Consider the following 19,762-nt stretch of genomic DNA (forward strand, 5'->3'; position numbering starts at 1 on the left):
CAGTAACACTGACGTGGTGGTGGTGTGTTAGTGTGTGTTGCGCTGGTACGAGTGGATCAGACACAGCAGTGCTGCTGGAATTTTTAAACACTGTGTCCACTCACTGTCCACTCTAGTAGACACTCCTACCTTGTCAGTCCACCTTGTAGATGTAAAGTCAGAGATGATAGCTCATCTGCTGCTGCACAGTTTGTGTTGGTCATCCTCTAGTCCTTCATCAGTGGTCACAGGACGCTGCCCACAGGACGCTGTTGGTTGGATGTTTTTGGTTGGTGGACTATTCTCAGTCCAGCAGTGACACTGAGGTGTTTAAAAACTCCAGCGCCACTGCTGTGTCTGATCCACTCGTACCAGTACAACACACACTAACACACCACCACCACGTCAGTGTTACTGCAGTGGTGAGAATGATCCACCACCCAAATAGTTCAGTGACATTTTGACACTCATTCAAAGGGCTTCACTGGTAAAATGAGGTGACTGCAGTTGGGGTATAATGTTGATGAACATTATAATGAAGATGTTTTGCTACTCTGAACTGATAAAGCTCCCAGGATGCGCAGCAAAAAATCAGGATTATACAACCTAAGTTCAGGTTTTCAGTCATTCAGGTCATTAATTCTGTCAAGATCCTTAAAGATTTTCCTACATATTTAAATTGTTAGGGTCTAAACAAAGTCACAGAGAAACTTAGAATCAGAATTGTTCACAGTGGTGGTGATAGGAACCAGACGTTTATATGAAGTGGTTATTAAACCGCAAGGTCGCCGGTTTGATCTTCGATCCCCTGAGCCGACAGTACGTGACTGAAGTGCCCTTGAGCAAGGCACCTAACCCCCAACTGCTCCCCGGGCGCTGCGGATAGGGCTGCCCACCACCCTGGGCAAGTGTGCTCACTGCCCCCTAGTGTGTATGTGCTGTTTCACTGCATGAATGGGTAAAATGCGGAGGTGAAACTTCCCTGTTGTGGATTTAATAAGGGTCACTTAACTTATGAATATGATGCCTGAGATCTTATTATATGACAGTTCTAAGATACATTTTTGTCCTGAAACGTATTGTTTTCATGGTAGTGGGATACATGCAGGGTGTTATGAGGCAGAGGTCCACAAAGAAAATGTATTTTTTCAGATTATTACTACTTTACCATCATCAACATTACATATAAAAACTCATGTAGGTTCACTGGTGGATTTGGACAGTAAATAAAATGCCTATATTTGTGTTTATAACAAGGTTCCTATCAGCACCACTGTAAGTCTCTCTACAGTGAACCATTTCACATCAAACCACTCTGAATGACTCTGTTTACATCGCAATAACTGAATTATGCAGAAATTTCGAGCATGAATTACGTCGAGACACAACATAAATAAGTCTAGGTAAAGACTGTGAGGCATTAGCTTGACATAAAATAGTTTATACAGACCAAATTTATTGAAATAAGGTGTAATACTTTTACAAAACATCACTCACAAATATCAACCTGCATTTGCAACACTATGCACGTCTTACAATAATTACAGACCATTTCAAAAACAAAACAAACAAACAAAAAAAAACAAAAACACATCATCATCTCCCTCAACCAGTGGATGCAATAACCATGAGATGGTGCTTCGACATGTGCTTCACACTAAAACAGTTGTAACCTGTTGAGATTCTTAAGCGAGAAAGTCGAGGCCACCGTCTGAAAGCACTGCTCTCTGCTGTAGAAGTGCATCTCAGATGTGGACAGAATCTGGTACCGTGTTGATCTAAATGACAGTTACAGACGTATTAAGCCTTTTGACGGGGTCATACGACAGCAGCAGGATAAAAGCTTCTTCTACCTTGTGCTCACCCTTAGAACTGATACTGTTCATCTCGAAACCATCACAGACGACGTTTGATCAGCAGGAGGTCTAGTCCAGCTCCCTCACTTGAATTTTAGCATGGAATTCAACCCTAAAAACAGTCATGGAAATAAGCAGCTCCCTTTAGTTCCTCCACAAGGCCTTCATTAGCTGATCTCTGCTAGTAAGTAGCAAAAAAAGGTCCAATTAAAAGTTGCTAGATCCTACGGCAAAGGGTAACTTAACCCAGTGAGCATTAACTTGGCTAGTTTCTTCTTCTTGGGGAATAAAGATGCTCCGTACAGTGAACCCATCTGTAGATTAAAGGGACTTTGTTACATTGCTCATGTTAATGAGCCATCAAGACGCCTCATAGCCACAGATTAGTATCAGCTGCTAAACGACTTGCGGATGTACAGTGACAGTCTTCGCTTGTGTCGTTTGATCTGCTATTAATACGATAAAACAGAAGGCCATAAACAGTTAAAATAAAGAGCAGAAATGGCTGGGAAAGTGAATGAGGGCAGTAAAACAGGGCAACTTGGTTAAAAGAAAAAAAAAAGAAAACACAAACATGTTAATGTTTTGTGCTGTGATTTGAAAAACTCTATAAAATCACCCAAATGGCACATAATGGGTACAAAAAACAACAAAATTACACATAAAATCAAAATCGCAACCTTGTGGGCATCCATTCGCGAGACAGGCACAGCTCAGATCTCAAATATTAGCCATTCGCTTTTAAAACGGAACAAAAACAAACAAAAACAGTCTGACGACTCTCAATCCTCCATAATAACATTAAAAAGGGCTTTTAAAAATACAGAGAACGCAAAAACCAAACCAACTTCCCGCCCATGGAGGTCTCACCCACATATAGTGTCTATATGGAGCGTCCAAAGCGGTCACTGCGATGGCAGTGGCCTCTGGCGGGTCGGGGAAACGTGAGGCGAGGGGAGTTTCTCCATGGAGCTGGAGGAGGTCAGAGAGCTCTGCAGATGGACCGTCTTGTGGAACAGTTTGTTGCTGATAAGGACGACCAGGGAGAAGAGCCGGAGCTGGAAGTGGCTGTAGAAGTGTAAACAATGGAAAATGGACGTTTTATCTAACGCAAACACAGTTATTAGAGAATAGAGGTGCAGGTAAAGGTGGGCAATACGACGATATGCTTTCACAATTATGTATACCGTCAGTGCTTAAAGAACACCTCAACTGCATGTTTCATTACAGTAAGAGCATCATTAGTCCGGTTTATATCGAACTGTGTGAAAAACCACTGTAATCATAATTTTTTTCGAGAGTATTTTTTAATGTGGCACTACTGGTTCTTTTTAGTGTGTTCTAACTTATATCAGCCCAAATAAACACTGTGGCATGTTGCTTAGTGCAAAAACATCTTAACGAACCGTGATAATGCATATTTTTGCCGTATCGCCTACATCCAGCTGCATCATATGAACATATTAACAAAATACACATTTCAATTATACTGCTATATTGCTAGTGCATTCGCAATATATTAAAAACACATTTTTGAAGCCTTGATGTTACGTAGTTCAATATTGGCTGACGTTAGTTTAGACTAAATTGTGTCTGCTGGATCAGGACATAAGATCTCACCCAAACTCCTAATATTATATTCAATTATTCATGTGAATGAATCAACTAATATTCAACAAATTGGCTTAAATGTGGCCTGTAAATGGTAAACTGTGAGCTGTAACAAAATGTTTAGCAATGTTCTGACAAACTGAGCTTCAGTTCACCAAGAAAAAACCTGGCGTTTTTTTGTTTAAGCCCATCATTTTGAGCTACGGTCACTAATATGAAGTAGTTAAAACTAAGTGATATAATAATAAATATGTAGATTAATTTTGAAAAATTGGTGGAATTCTCCTTATTAACAGCTGTTTGTAGTAAGGTAGCTAACGTTTGCCAAATGTTCAATCGTTTCTTTAAACAGCTGCTAAAAACTTCTAATTAACTGAAACTGACACGGCTCAGAATATTCCAGAGACAAATGTTAGTACAGTAACATGATGAGCTTTAGTGATGTTTAGCTCATTCTGACAAAACATGGTGTTTTTTAAGCCCATAATTTTGAGCTACAGTAATCAAAGTGTGATCGCTAAAACTGGTGACATAATAATAAATGTGTAGATTCACATTATAGCTCTTCAGGCTGCATCATAGTCTGTATAGTAACAAGTAACAAACTGTAAAAAACCTTGTTAAGTACTTAAAGTCAATTACTTGTTTGTTAATTCTCTTCTTGTTACTTCTTTTCCTTTTCTTGAGTGCCTTTCTCACCCTTTGCTGCTGTAACACTGAGAATTTCCCCGTTGTGGGACCAATAAAGGATTATCTTATCTCATCATCACTGAACTGGTTTAACATTTGAACATGCTAGTTCACTATTTTTTAACATGAAATTTATGTCTACAAAATGAGTTGTATTTTTAAGGGTAGCTCCACATTTTTAAAAAAATTCTACATAATTAAATTGTTATGGTGTAAACAGAGTCATTCAGAGTGGTTTGGTGTGAAATGCTCTGTTCTAGAGAAACTGACAGAGTCAGAACTGTTCACAGTGGTGGTGATAGGAACCAGACAGCCACCTCTAAAAGCTCCCTCACAGAAAGTTACTACATGAAATGGATAGTAGCCTGATGAATGTAGGAATGAATAGACAGCCTGATGTCTGAGACATTGTTTTATGATGGTTTTGTGATGATGTTTTGGCGTAAAATGTATTTTCATCAATTTATTTCAATCCATTCATGGTGAAGGGGTACATGGGAGGTGTTGTGAGGGAAAATCGTCCCCAAATAAAACATTTTTTAAAATTTATCACTATTTTACCATCATCAATCTTACATATAAAACCTCTGAAGACACATGCAGGTTCACTGGTGGTTTTGGATAGTAAATAAAATGGCTGTGTGTGTGTTGTAGTTATGGTGACCCCTGGTTCCTATCACCACCATTGTAAAGAAATCAGAGTCTGTAAGTTTCTCTAAAATTAACTACTTCACATCAAACCACTCTGAATGACTCTGTTTACATCTCAAAGACTGAAATATTTAAAATTTTTGAAAAATTGGTGGAATTCCCCTTTAAGCGAATAAGCAGTTGTATGTAGTTAGCTAGTAGTGCATCCTGGAGGAGTAGTTTGGTTTGCCAGCGTGAAGGAAAAGCTACCACTTACTGTTAACTTTCAGCCATAATTGTTTGTCTTTCGCCCTCTGCTTGCATAAGTGCAACACTAAGTGATTCGCTGCCCTCTTCAGGTTAAGTCATTAACTCACTCTATGATGGATATCACCTTGACAACGTAAACGAAAAATCAAGAGCGGAAATATTTGTTTATGTTTTTTATCATCGTTATGATTGATAATGTTTCAGCCTCACACTTCACACAATAAAACATCCAGCGATTTGGTTAGAAGCTCATCTGCATATTGTGGCTTTCTGTGAAACAGATACAGTGAACACAGACACTGCGATGATCATTAGATAATGATATATTGTACAACCCTAGTCGAGGGATTTTAAGGGGCAGTTCACTCAAAATTGTTAACAGGGTTAAAACTAATACTGCTAGTCATTGGTTGATTTGCTATTCGCTTTCATTCACTATTAACACTGTTAGCAACTTGGGATGAACTGCTCCTGGAAAAAGAGGAATACTCACTAAAGCTTCACTGGGGTCTTGGCCTCGTTGGCGCTAATGATGAACAGTGGGAACAGGATGGAGAAGAGGCAGCCACTGAAAGAGCAAAGGCAAAATGGGTCAGGAAGAGATCTACGACAGCGTTTTAGGGCCACTGTTAAAAAAAAACTAGACTTTGAGAATAAAATCATAATAGTTCAAGAATAAAGTTGTATTTTTTTTAAATAAATCGTAACATTCAGAGAATAAAGTCATAATATTTTGATAATAAAGTCGTAAAGTTACAGGAATAAACTTGCGATATTTAAAGGATAAAGTGGGCTGATTGTAGGCGGCTGCCACAACGTGCTGGGGCCTCGATTGCTGTACAGACGATGACGAAAACGCAGAGCACGCCAAAGGTCCACTCCTTTGGGATCGATTATTTTGATCATTATTCGTTCTGTCTCCTGTGAGGGCCCTGAATATTCTTTTGTAACTCCCGTTAGGATGAAGCAATCTGAACCAAAAAAAATACGCAGCATACCTCGACGTATGTGTAATCGACTGCATTACACACAATGCTGGAAGTGATCTCCATTTTCTGCCAGACACATTTCGACGCGCGCTCCATGTTTCTGAACGTATCGGCAAGCATTAGAAGGGTTAAACATCACAACGGCTGTCTGGCGCCTGCCTCTTCGCTCCGACGCAGGGGCATTCTGACTTGTTCGAAGCTCCATATACTGAGGAGCACATCGCACGCTGTTTTGTTCAAATGGCTTCATCCTAGCGAGAGTTATTACAGAGTATTCGGGGCCTCTTTCGAGTGAATCTCCCTGTACATGCCCTCTGCAAATGGCACGGTGATGTAATCACTGATAGCCTTGTAGACGAACACTGCCTGAGGACTCCTTCAACAAAACAGACAGTTTCCTCCGAGTCTGTGTGGTTCTTCGTTCTAAATAAAGACAGTTTCTTGCGCAGCCGTTTTAGCCGTTTCTTATACTAATAACAGTCTGGTGCTGATGTGATGCAGGAGACTGAGTATTTCTTTATGGGAGAAATCAACACGAAAATATAACTTCAGCTCCTCAACGTCTCTCATTTTAACATGAGGAGGTCGGTACCTTCCTTTTGCAAACCCTTTGGCTACAATACTGGGCCTTTTCCTGGTAATAACCCCCTTTAATGTTGTAATTCTTTGACTTTATTCTCAAAATATTATGACTTTATTCTCAAAATATCATACTGTGTGACTTTTTATCTCAAAATATTATGACTAATTTTTAATTTTTTTTTTTACAGTGGTCCTAAAACGCTGTCGTAGATAACAGATTACATGCAAAAAGATAAAAAAAAACAAAAAAACAATCAAGGTTACATATTTTTCTAGCTGATTCTTGAAGTAACATACACTTTAATTAGATACAAAAAGAGTAAGAGTTTTTTTTTTTTTTCTCCTTAATATGACCATCAACTGGAAGTGGATGGGGTACAACAGGCAAACGTATCAAAATATTCTTCTTACAGATATGAACAGTGATACAAAATAGAATCTTCGGCAGAAAAATTAAATTAATTAAACAAAAAGAAATGTACCTTATGATATATGAAGATGGCAGAGCAGTCAAGAGTGCCATGGGCAGACCAAAGCCAAAGTAATACGGCCAGTTCCTCTCAATGTTCGACAGCCTTTGGTGCATTTCAATCCCTTAAAGAGGACAGATCGTTAGCAGTGCTCACACAAACACCAAATTAATTCCAGAACAGCAAAGTCTCTTAAGCTCACCATGGTTGAACCAGCGATATTCGAAGCAGTAGAGCGAGTAGAGCAAAGACATGTGCAGGAGGCTGACCATCTGACCAATGGCGTGAATGGGGAAGAGACTGACGATCATTCCCTGAAAAGATCAAAGTAAGACACACTGACAAACAGCGGCAGAGACTCCGGCCCCCCATGCAGGGCAGAGGAGAGTCAGAGGTAATATGAAGCTCTCAAGAGTAATAAGCCTTTGTGTACCTGAATGAGGAAGAGGGCCTGAAGGAGGAGGTTGAAGAGCATATCAGCTATGATCTTGCTTACACTTGGAAAGGGCTGAGCTTTGCGTCCAGACACCTCGAAAGCCAGATCAGCAATATCCTGCCAGAGGAATAAGAGGGAGTTATAGATTATAACTGCTTACATTCTAAAGACATCCAGTCGTATGTAAAAGTTACACTATGTTGATTTGTTTTTGAGTGAAAATAAGAGAACTCATCTTCTACGGCCCACGTGTCAAACACAAGGCCAGATTAGGCCTGTGACACAATCCTATCCGGCCTGCAAAAGTACTTTAATTTTCTGTTAATATAAGCTCCTTTCACAGTGCGTCGCACTACAGTCCCCAGCATGCACTGCAATGTAACGTGTGCTCTGACTCTCCTACCCCAACAACAATCTATGGGACAGCAGTTACACCTCAATTCTACACAATTCCACACCAGTCATATCACCAAGCACACTAGCTGCAGTTCAGCCAATATGAACACCTAACGTTAGCACCGACATTGAGCCCCAGTATATTAATGAACCTGCAGCAAAGAAAAGATGCCAGGTGTCCAGTTCAAGCTGATAGGTAGGTTTAAAAGACTGAGCTCCTGGGGACATTTATATTTTGAATATTTGAGTATTCATGTAATATTTCAAGGTTTACTACAAGTGCCTGTATTTTACTGTTGAAGTGTATTTTGAACAGACAATGGTCAGTTTTTAGCAAAATGAAATTAAACGTAGGTGTTCTCTGGCCCACGGATTTGTTGTGATTTCTTAATATGGCCCCTTTAGTGGATGAGTTTGACACCCCTGCTCTACGAAGAACACACTGCTGCACATTTTAACGCACAATTACTTTTTAATCAGTGAATTTAACATATTGGAGATAAAACACTGGCAAAAAAACCCAAAAATGAGTGTTAACTTATTTTCAAAAAATTATTTTTTTTTGCAATGTTATGGCACATTTTATATTTCATGTTTTATTTTTGTCGGCAATATGTTAAACTCAACAAATACACAAAAATCGTGCACTACAATTAACAGAAAATGCCACATTTAAGTGTGTTCTCCATAGAGGACTTATTATAAATTTATTTTCACCTAGAAAAACAACAAAACATTACATATTACAATTATATAAATGTACAACATTCATTGCTGTCATTACAAAACCTCCAACACAGTAACTTTATAGAAGAATGAAAAAAACATTTATATGACATCAATATCATCCTTACTTGGGGCCCATATCCTACATTTTTCTTTATTTTATTTTTTCCCTTGAGGTCCACTTATAAGATTTGTGTCGTTTTACATACCAAAAACGGTCACAATTAATTTTTCTATAACTATTTTCAACCCCTCTTCATCCCTTTTTTTCAGTTTACTTCTGAGTTACTACAACATAATTCGCCACATAAACACATCCAGACTAATAAACACCCGCCTCCCATAGTAACATTCAGAGAGTATACAACTTAAATAAATAAAGCGTATTCATAATTAAATATATATTAAATAAATACATTAATTAATACATTTAAAAAGTCAACAGAGGCTTAACACAATACATCCTATTATCTAAGTCACTAAAGCATATAGAGAATACAGAAGGAAGGACAGCACCAAGACATATCAATGCTCTTCCAGAGATCATTTCCGATTCGTAGTAACACACATATCGCTGCTGTCGGAACGAAACCGTTTTTCCGTTTTTGACATAATTTGAAAATGCCTGTTGTCCTTTATATTGCGTGTAAATTTTGCGATGAATGGAAATTTAAACGACCCAAAATGATGGAAAAAATGTTGGTTCCACTGACTTACATTAAAAGTAAAGTATGTTTTTTCCTTCTCCTGTAAAGTTATTATTTTGGCGATACGAGGTTTTGTTCTGACAGCAGCAATATAAACCAATCTCTTCATCCCTTTGAACTAAACAGGCTGTTTTTGTTTGCCTTTAAGACTGATAAGCCAAACAAACTTTGTTTGACTGCCTGCCCCCTATTGGGCCTCATTTAAAAAGCACTCAGAGCTGAAACACTCCCTAGAACTTTTATGACTGGGCGGAGCTAAACTGCTGTAAGATGAATAGGTGGATATATGCAAATGAGTTTGCTCTTGTGGTGTCACAGAAGCAATGAACTCAAATCAGACTGTCTTTGCTGCACAGTTTCCATATATGGACTGTGTGGACTGAGGAGTGAACGGTACGTTTTGGAATTATATTATCGTTTAAATATAAAATATATAATATAAAATATATAATTAATTAAATAAGTCATTTATTTCAAGAAAGCAAGAGAAATTTGGGCCCAATCTCATTTCTTATTTTTACCCCTACTCCTTCTTTTTGAGCGTCACCTGAACCGAGTTACAAGGGTTAATCATCCCTATGAAATGGGACCCTCAATTTAAAAGAATATTACTTCATTAACAGCTACCAGCGCTGCTCTGTAGGCGACCCTGCCAGTTTGCAGTGACAGCAGAGGAGGGTAAAGTTCAGCTCCTCACTGCTGGGCTTTAGTTACATTTAGGGCATCATATGCCGTCAAAGAGGGGGCAATTATTTATTATCACCCACCCCTAATTCTTCAGTGATATGAAGCTGAAGTCAGATATTCTCCAGCTTCTTGTTTGAATTTTCCTGTTCCACCTTAAATGGAGCAGCAGTTACATTCTGGCACTTCAGGCGTCAGAACTGCTGCATTTAAGGTGGAATGGGTAATTTAGCTAGCTAGCTACCGAGGTGTTAGCATACTACTAGAGATTTTTATGCTTGTTATGAAGAAAAAGACCGTTATACACTAAAACAACATTAAACTAAGATAATACAGTGGTTTGTGGGTTTCTTTGGTCACTTGCTCAGCCATCTTGACAGTTTTCCTTTTTTCCATATCACTCTGTTTGAAGTGCCTCTGAAAAACCTTCATTTGGAGGGCCATGTAGCCCCAACACTTCACCCTACCCCTCTATCTCAACAAAAATGGGGACACCCAACCCCTAGACGTGAACATGCAAAACGGAGGGGTAGGGCTAAGTAGTAGGCACGAGGGGTGAAACGTGACTGGGCCTTGGTTTTCCATGGTATGGGCCCTTTAATCTACTTGTGTATGCACTTTAAAAACAGCCTCACCTGGAACCAAATCGCATTGACAATCTTGCTGAGCACAAACAAAGGGAGGACCCAGAGGGCACTAAACACTGACGTCAAGATGAACTCCAACCAGGACCACACGTTTCCATGCAGGGAGGGGTCACCTAAAAACAGATTAAATTGAAAAACAAAAACAGCCTCTGTTAGCCGCAACCAGCTAATATGCACTGAAACTGAACTTAATAAAACTCATTCCACAACCGTGAGAGACGCACATACCAATAATTCTGGCTGTGAGAGTCTGGAGCAGTGGTATAAACACTCGGTAGAAAAGAAACAGACTTAGCTGTGAGGGAAGAGGATGTGTTCAGGAGTCAGTAACAATAACACAGCATGTATATTCAAATGCATTCCTCTTATACTGAACAGAGCTATAATTAATATGGAACACAATGAATCAATTATTTACTCCATGTTAATTTATAAAAAGAATACGTACCCAAAACACGCCTCCATTCCAGGCACAACACTGAAAAATCCTACTTGCTAATTTGGGCTCACTGGAAAAAAAAACAGAGGACAAAATAGAAAGCAGTCAAGCAAGCTCTAAAATGGGATTGGGCAATATGATGATATGATATGGTTATTGTGTTATTGTCGCTATATTGCTGCAAAAAACATTATAACTGTGATTGGTCACAGGCACGAGCTAAAGGCTAATACAGTAGATCACCACATCCGTGATGTTATTCACAATAACACACAATCTCAAATTGGCAATTCCTTCCGCCAAAAAAGTAGTATTCTTTTGCGTGACAGACGGAAACTCAATATCAGGTTCAGCTCAGCCTTTTCAGTATTTGCCAGACGAACTTGAACGTTGTTTTATTCCAGTCACCCTTATCTCTTTCACCTACATGACGCCGGTGCTCGTGCCAGAGCTGGTGCTGGTTCTCAGGAACTGGCGAACCCTTTAAGAACGGGCCCGCATTTCCACTGGTTTGAGAGCCAAACCATTACGTCTTGTATCTGAATCTGTGTCGGTATCTGCAGTTGTGTATCGGAATCGGATCGGAACAGAAAAAATGTGGATCGGCCCATCACTACTAGTAACAAGCAGCTGATTGGCTCTCAGCCTATTATGACATTATCTTTATGTATTTATTTATTTACATTTATTTTTACCAGTTGTTTGATTTTTCCAATGTATATGTCTGTCTGTCTGCTCTGCGATGGACTGGCGACCTGTCCAGGGAGTATCCTGCCTTCCAACCAATGACCGCTGGGATATGCTCCAGCACCACCTCACCCCACCCCCTTCCCCCTGGGACCCAGAAGGATAAGCGGCTCAGAAAGTGCGTGCGTGTGTGTGTTTGATTGTGCCTCTGGTTCCTTCTTACTTTGAAAATAAGTGCTGCGTTTTTGCTGCACCACCCACTCCTTCTAAAACGTTACTATAACTCTGTCTCGTTCTGCTGAAGCTTGCTGAGGTGCATCTCACTAACCTCTCATGTTTGCGGTCTTCACTCTGGGCCCGTCTCTGCGCCAGAGGACCACTCGCCCTTCGCCTCCTCTGCTCTTCCCTTTTCTGCTGGATACGGGCATCTAGCTTGGTGATGGTTCCAATCCCCAGAATAGAATCCTTGATCCCCTACAAGTGAAGCAGTTTATAGTAAGTAAAACACAGTAAGACCACAGTGTAACTAAGCACCGTTTCCATAGAAATACCTTCTGGAAGACTTGGACAGTCAAGGTTATTCAAATATCATTTACCTTCTAAAGTATCGGTGTCCTTAAAGGGGAACTCCACTGATTTTTCAAAATGTCTGTTTAATTCATTAGTCAATATATAAACTAGGGCTGGAAGATATGGACTTAAAATGTGATGTTCGATACAGGTTTGATATCATGATCACGATATGAGAAGCAATAAATTACTATTAAATAGTGTGCCTGGCTGGATGTACAGCCTACAAACAAGAATCTATATATGTATACATGGGTCATCCTACAGAAACGTCCATTTCTGTGTCCCTAGCCTAACCCTAGTCAAATAAACATTATAAAATATATAATGAAAGTTCCCCAGGAGTCGTGTCACTGGTGTTACTGCGTAACAAAAAATCTCTTATTCTGAAATAAAAATCACACTGATGACGTCACGACTTCCTTTTACCTGTTTTCTGAGGATCTATGAAGAAAAGCACATGGTGAGTCCACTGTGTCTTTCAGTTATCAGAGATTTTCTCATTTAGCTCATGATTTCATATGAAGCTTTTAGCTGAAGTCACTGGTGTGACCGACTTTATTCTGAGGTATTTGTGAAAAAATAGAGTACAAATGGATTAAATTACATATTTTAGTGGATATTCCATGATTGATGACATGAGGGTTGATCTGTAGCAGCCATTTTGTAAAATGCATTTATCATTAAAAATGTCTCTGGTGTTTCCTTTCTTATGTGTAACACCAATGAGGATCGGTAACACCAGTGGACGTTTCTGTAGAATATATATATTTATTCATTTTTGTAAGCCTATATATAATTTTTTTTAAGTTATTATGATGCAGATGTGTTGTGACAGTACTGCTTCATACATTTTCCCGTACAGTCAGTGCATTTTACACAACAAAGAGTGAACAGTCTTCACGTTTTACACATTTTTAAAAGTTAGAGTGTTTTCTTCTAACGCTCGGTTCCCGCCAATCTAATTCCATGACTTTTCCATCACAACAAGCTGTTTACGTCACTTTGGTACTGTGCCTGTGAGGTAAATCGATCCATTCAGTCATCGAAGCCTTTAACAGTGTGTTTATCGAGGAAACTCGTATCGCAATAACGATAAAAATCTGATTTATCGTGCAGCACTATTGCAAACAAAGTAGTTCAGAGCAGTCTGATGTAAAATACTCTGCTCTTGAGAAGTTTTTGGTAAGAGTGCAACATAGTGTGCAATCAGAGAATGTGAGGACACGCGCTGCTGATACCGTGCCTCGTTTTATTCAAAACATCTAAGTAGACATAGATGTTTTGCATAAAATGAGGCGCTGAAAATGGAAATTTCTGAAACAAAAATGTGATAAATTTGTGCAGTTCGGTAAAAAAAAAAAAATTGTGAGTCAACTGGTTGTATGTGAAATCACATAAATCAGGTACAGATCACCCCTTATGGCAGCTGGACACAGCAAAAAAAAAAATCTTAAAATTCATGAATTTTACTTTTTTAATTCATAACATTCTAAATAATTCTCTCATTGGTATGACCAAATATCATTTGTTGAAATATGTGGATATCTGAAGTCAAAATGGTTATTCCTACTGCAGCACTGGAAATTACTGAACAATTCTGCATGTAAGTACAGCTAAAGCTGAAGCAACTGGCATTTCAATAGAAATTGCCCTTAATAACAGACCATTGAACAGCACTTTTTCTTTTGTGTTATCAGAATAAAACAAAGGTGCTGACCGTCGCAACATTGCGGACGAACACCCTGACACTGTCGGTCATCTCCAAGCCAGCTGGAGAATCATCAACTGCAGAATGAGGGCGTACTGAGGGTCAGGCAAGCGCTCATGATAAGAGGAGGAAATGGCAGCAAACTGTTGAAACAAACAGCACAAATCAGTATTCAGGCTTTAAGTCACAAGCTTTACACTGTGTGTTTTTTCTTCTTCCTAGAGTGAGAAGAGATATGGACAGGATTTACAGTACTGTATGTAGGCCATGCGCTATAACTGACATGTGCAAACACGATCAAGGTTCAAAGATGGACGTGGACAAGCATCTAAGAACCTCTCATAAAAGTGCATTACTTTCAATAAAGAATGGCAAAATGTATTGCAGTCTGCATGACAGTACTGAGGCCTCCGCTTCTGTGAGGTTTGGTCAGGGGTTGGGGTGGACAATATGATGGTATTTTATCATTGCTGTGATAAATTAAGTCACAGTCTGCTTTCCTGAGCATATCATGGATACTGTCAGCACTTAGAGAACAACTTTGTTAGGAAAACGAGAGCACAGTACTGTTTAACTGGATTTAGTGCAGTGTGAGACAACTGGTGTTTCTGGGGTTATAAAACCTCAGAAAAACAAAATATTGTAATATGTACAGTGAAAATGCAGTCATTTATATAATCGCTGCTTTCAGAACAAAACCTAGGATCTCCAAAATGGTAACTTTACAGGGGAAGGAAAAAACATGCTTCACTTTTAATGTAAGTCAATGGAACCAGAATTTTCTCCAAGTCATTTTGGGCCGTTTGTTTTGGTCCATCCACCATGGAATTTACACACAACGTAAAGGGCAACATGCAATTTCACATTATGTCAAAAACTGTGAAACGACAAAAATCGAGATACAAGGTTTTGTTCCGACAGCAGCGATATATCCACCTATTCAGCCTACAGCAGTTTCAGCCCCGCCCACTCGCACTGACGTTATAAGGAGTGTTTCAGCTCTGAGTGCTTTCTGAATGAGGCTCAGTAAAGAGCAATCAGAACAGAGGTCATTTACATCTATCAGTCTTAAGACCTATTCGGGCGGGACTAGTTTTACATGAAGAGGTGGGGTAATGTAATTATTCCCTGCATTTCTCAGTGATTTAGTCCTGTCCGAATGCGACATGTCGGTCATTTTTGCCGGTTTTTTTACCCTCTGTAAAACGAGCTGTAGAAATAACCTCAGGTTACGTTAATCCTGTGCGAATCAGCAGTAAAAACGCAACTATATCCTGTGGAAAAGGAGTTTCTTAAGCATGGAGGCTGAAAGAAGTGATTACTTCTGTTTTCTGACGAAGCTGAAGTCACATTCTTATTCGAATTTTCCCGTTCCACCTTAAATTGTGCGGCGGCAGTTATTATTATGAAGCCTGAGGCTTTATAACTGCTGGACCATTTAAGGTGGAACGGGAAGAAGCTGGCAGATAATAAGCTGACATCGGCCTCGTTCTCTGTGGCTAAAATCAAGCTGATATGTAACGCCACTGTCCCCTCACCTGTACAACTCAGAACATGTAAAAATTACAGAGAAAATGTTTGATTTTATGCGGTGAAGCTGATTGTTGTGAATTCCCGAGCTAATGGCGATGCTAACGATTCATGCATTCATTTAAGACAGCAAGGTAAATGGTTAGGTCAGGGGTTGGCAAGACGCAGCTCTTTTACTGTCCTGTTGTGGCTCCACAGCAGAATTAGATTAGTAGGTAAAAATAAAATAATCCTCCTTTACAGTAAAATAAAGCTCTGCTGATCGTTCAACACAGTTTAACAATAAATGGTCTTAAACTCTGGAGTTAATGTAGAACTGATAATTCACCCTTTAACCCTAAAGATCAGCACAGACTGCTGGTCACCATAGCAACGCAGACAAGAGTCTTGCCAAGCTAGTACATACTGAAAAGGCAAAGAGAGAGATTTAAGACGAACATCGATAATTTGGAGATGAATAGACTTACTTGCATTTATAATCACTCCAGCTGGTTTCCTGATACGTTTAATCTACAACGAGAAACTGACAAACACTAAAAAGTCACGAAGCTGAAGTCGATTCTCATTCGCCAGCGTCTTGTTCGAATTTTCATGTTCCACCTTAAATGGTGCAACAGTTAGCTACATAGTTAGCTACATTCTAGTGGCTCAGACAACATTTAAGGTGGAACGGGAAAATTCCAAATGAGAAGCTGACTGCAGCCTCATAAAAAGTCGAACATTAAGAGACATTTTACAAGAAAATATTCCTCTTTTGAGGAAAAGTTTCCTGCCAGAGATGCGAGAAAAGCGGCTACAGCTGAGCTAAAGCTTAAAGCAGAGCAAAGTATATTTTTCATTATACATTTTCATGGTTATAAATATTTTATAATATTTTATAACTGGTTCGTTCCCCAGAGGAACACAGGAACCAAGCCCATGTCAAAGGCTGTGTATTATATTATATTTTTTAGCCTATGTTAGTACATCAGCACATACTGAGACATATTTACAGCCAAGATGGTGAAATGTTACTTTAATTAAATGGACATGAAATGTTGTGGCTCCCAAGGTGGTTAGATTATTTGTTAAAACTTGACAAAACGGCTCTCCTTCACATTTGGGTTGCGACCCCTGGGTTAGGCTAAATGAAATAATGGCTAAATTAAACGTTCTAACATCTTTTCTTCTCTTTTCTGGAGTGAAGGTGGTGCGTAAATCGAGTAGCCACCCCATCTCTGTCATTTAGACCAAGATTTCGTATCCCGTGAGAATCACTCATAAACATTACAGACGTCCTGTGGTAATCTGGCAGAACCCCACCTCCCCATGGAAAACTAACCCTGTCCGAATGGGGCTTTAAAGGCACAGTAACGAAAACAGCCTGTTTAGTTCTAAGAGATAAAGAGAGGCTGGAAAATGGTTATGGAAAAAAATTTATATTTGATTTATAACCGTTTTCTTATATAAAACCACAGAAATGTTAACGGTGGACCTCGATACAAGAGCAATGTAGGGTATGGGCCCTTTAAGGCAATTCTTTATATTTCAGTTTTAGAAACACCCACTCAGTGATTTGGTCACCAACATGTAGGTGTATAAACTGCTGTTTATTCTGGTTCGTTCCCTGGAGGAACACAGGAACCAAGCCCATGTCAAATGGAACCCAAGCAGGTTTTTCTGAGGGGGCCACGCCTAAAAGGACAGGGGCGCCACGAAAGTCTTATATTAAAGAAAAGAAAAAAAAGATGGTTCCTCAACGGTTCTATATAGAACCATGAACACTCAAAGAACCCTTTGCATGATTAAAGGGTTCTCTGTATCATGAAAAGTTTCTTCAGATTGATGGAGAATGTGCTGTAGACGGTTCTATATAACACCAAAAAGGGTTCTTCCATTGTTACAAGCTTGACATCGTAACAATATAAGAACTTTTTCTGTGCTGTATTGAACCATTTTCAAAAAGGTGCTATAAAGAACCATCTAAGGCACATTCTCCATCAATCTGAAGAACCTTTTCATGATGCAAAGAACCCTTTAACCATGCAAAGTATTCTATGAGTGTTTATGGTTCTATATAGAACTATTGTCTTTACTATAGAACACTTAAAGAACCAACTTTTTTATGAGTGTACAGTTCAGCATCTAAACTGATTTTTGTCCTCAAAACAGTGTCTATAGTACTCTTTAAAAAAGATAGTTCTTCAAGGGTTCTTTAGTAAAGACACTGGTTCTATACAAAACCATGAACACTAGAAATGCTTAAATGGTTCTTCAGATTGATGGCGGATGTGTTGTACATGGTTCTATATAGAACATCTTTGAAAAGGGCTCTTCTACTGTAACAAGCTTGACATCGTAACAATATCAAATTTCTTTTTGGTGCTATATAGAACCGTGTTTTTAAGAAAGGTTCTATACAGAACCATATAGCTTCAACACATTCTCCATCATTCTGAAGAACCATTTCACCATGCAAAGAAGCATTTAAGCATGATTTTTTTCCCTCAAAACAGTGTCTATAGTACACACCTTAAATAAGAAGGTTCTTCAATGGTTCTTTAGTAAAGACAGCGGTTCTATACAGAACCATGAACACTAAAAATGCTTAAATGGTTCTTCAGATTGATGGTGGATGTGTTGTACATGGTTCTATATAGAACATCTTTGAAAAGGGCTCTTCTACTGTAACAAGCTTGACATCGTAACAATATCAAATCTCTTTTTGGTGCTTATATAGAACCATTTTTGTAGAAAGGTTCTATACAGAACCATATACAACACATTATCTATCAGTCTGAAGATTCATTCCACCATGCAAAGAACCATTTAAGCATGAAAAGGTTCAATATTGAACTCGTGGTTCTATATAGGACTATTCCCTTTACTAAAGAACCCTTAAAGAACCATCTTTTTTACCTGACTAGTGAAATGAATGTTATACAAAAGATGATAAGCTACCATTTATGAGCAAAAGCACTGTGGGTGACAGTTTTACTTTTAAACTGCTCGTTATTGAGACTGAAAATACTAACATGACCTAAATCACAATAATAATAGTTATTTCCAGTGTAAAACCGACAAACAGCCTAACTAAAGCAGCAGCTGGATTAGTTGTAAACACAAACAAATTTAGCCTGCCTGCTAACTCTACTGGCCAAGCCGATGAGTTAGCTTATGTTGGCTGGCGAAACATCTCACAAAAACGCCAAAAACTGATAAAACGTTACTGGCAACACCTCGAAGTTATCAGTTCAGGCCTTCCTACCTCATAAACCCGACTTCTTTAAATCTTCAGCTCGCTCAAAAGCCTTTTATGCAGCTCTGCTTTCGGCACAAACACACAGACAGCTATCAGGCCATTAGATTCGCGCATGCGCGCTGCTCGCCGCTTCAGCGTTCCATGGGATTTGTAGTTCTTTAAAGGAGAACTCCACCAATGTTTGTAAACCTCGGTGTAGTTCAATCGTCAAGGTGCCACCGGGCATTCAGAGTGGCTTGGTTTGTTTGTAGAACCAGGAGCTGTGATTTCAACACAGCAAATATGATGATTTTATTTACCAATTTTAAATATAATGTTTTATATCCAAAACCACCATTGAAACTGCAGCCTATTGAGTATTTAAATGCAACAACGATGATGGTAAAATAGAAGTAATTCTGGAAAAGAGAAGCATGACAGGACTATATTGCCACACAAAACACCTTGCATGTTTCTCTCTACCGAGCCCCGCTGGTGACATCCTGTATAAATAAAAATAATGCGTGGCCACGACTTAGTAAGGGGTGGGAATGAGATGATTAAGTCACGGCCACGACTTAGTAAAGCGTGGGAACGAGATCCTAATGCACGGCCGCGACTTAGTAAGCCGTGATCTCGTCCCCACGCCTTACTAAGTCATGGCCACGACTTAATCATCTCATTCCCACGCCTTACTAAGTCATGGCCACGCATGAGGATATCATTCCCATGTGTTAATAAGGCGTGGCCACGCATTATTTTTATTTACATAGGATGTCACCAACAGGGCTCCGTACATATCTAACCATTTTTGTAATAACTTTCTGAGAGGTAGCTTTCTGAGGCATTTCACTCTAAAGGGACGTCTGGTTCCTATCACCACCACTGTGAACGATTCTGACTCGCCACGTTTCTCTACAACAGAGCGTTTC

The 19,762-nt window shown here is 39.2% G+C and overlaps 1 protein-coding gene across 1 annotated transcript; it reads right to left on the reverse strand.

The window, feature by feature from the left end:
* Positions 1-1,404: 1,404 nt before the first annotated feature.
* Positions 1,405-18,989, reverse strand: ei24 (EI24 autophagy associated transmembrane protein). The gene is made up of 11 exons (XM_036595278.1): positions 18,858-18,989; positions 14,090-14,223; positions 12,128-12,273; positions 11,122-11,182; positions 10,902-10,968; positions 10,662-10,786; positions 7,511-7,630; positions 7,280-7,391; positions 7,090-7,201; positions 5,530-5,604; positions 1,405-2,903 (listed from the first exon to the last, which is right to left on the reverse strand). Exons 2-11 carry the CDS (start codon positions 14,129-14,131, stop codon positions 2,741-2,743), a joined length of 1,023 nt encoding a protein of 340 aa, XP_036451171.1. The 5' UTR covers positions 14,132-14,223; positions 18,858-18,989; the 3' UTR covers positions 1,405-2,740.
* Positions 18,990-19,762: the final 773 nt, after the last annotated feature.

The sequence above is a fragment of the Colossoma macropomum genome, unplaced genomic scaffold (genome assembly GCF_904425465.1).
Source record: "Colossoma macropomum unplaced genomic scaffold, Colossoma_macropomum, whole genome shotgun sequence".
NCBI classification, from domain to species: domain Eukaryota; kingdom Metazoa; phylum Chordata; class Actinopteri; order Characiformes; family Serrasalmidae; genus Colossoma; species Colossoma macropomum.

Bases quoted from the DNA above. Each gene is read 5' to 3' on its own strand.
- ei24 (XM_036595278.1), bottom strand. From the start codon at position 14,131: ATGACCGACAGTGTCAGGGTGTTCGTCCGCAATGTTGCGACG. The intron at 12,274-14,089 runs GTCAGCACCTTT...CTTCACTTGTAG, and splicing joins TCGTCCGCAATGTTGCGACG to GGGATCAAGGATTCTATTCT. The intron at 5,605-7,089 runs GTACATTTCTTT...TTGCTCTTTCAG, and splicing joins CCATCTTCATATATCATAAG to TGGCTGCCTCTTCTCCATCC.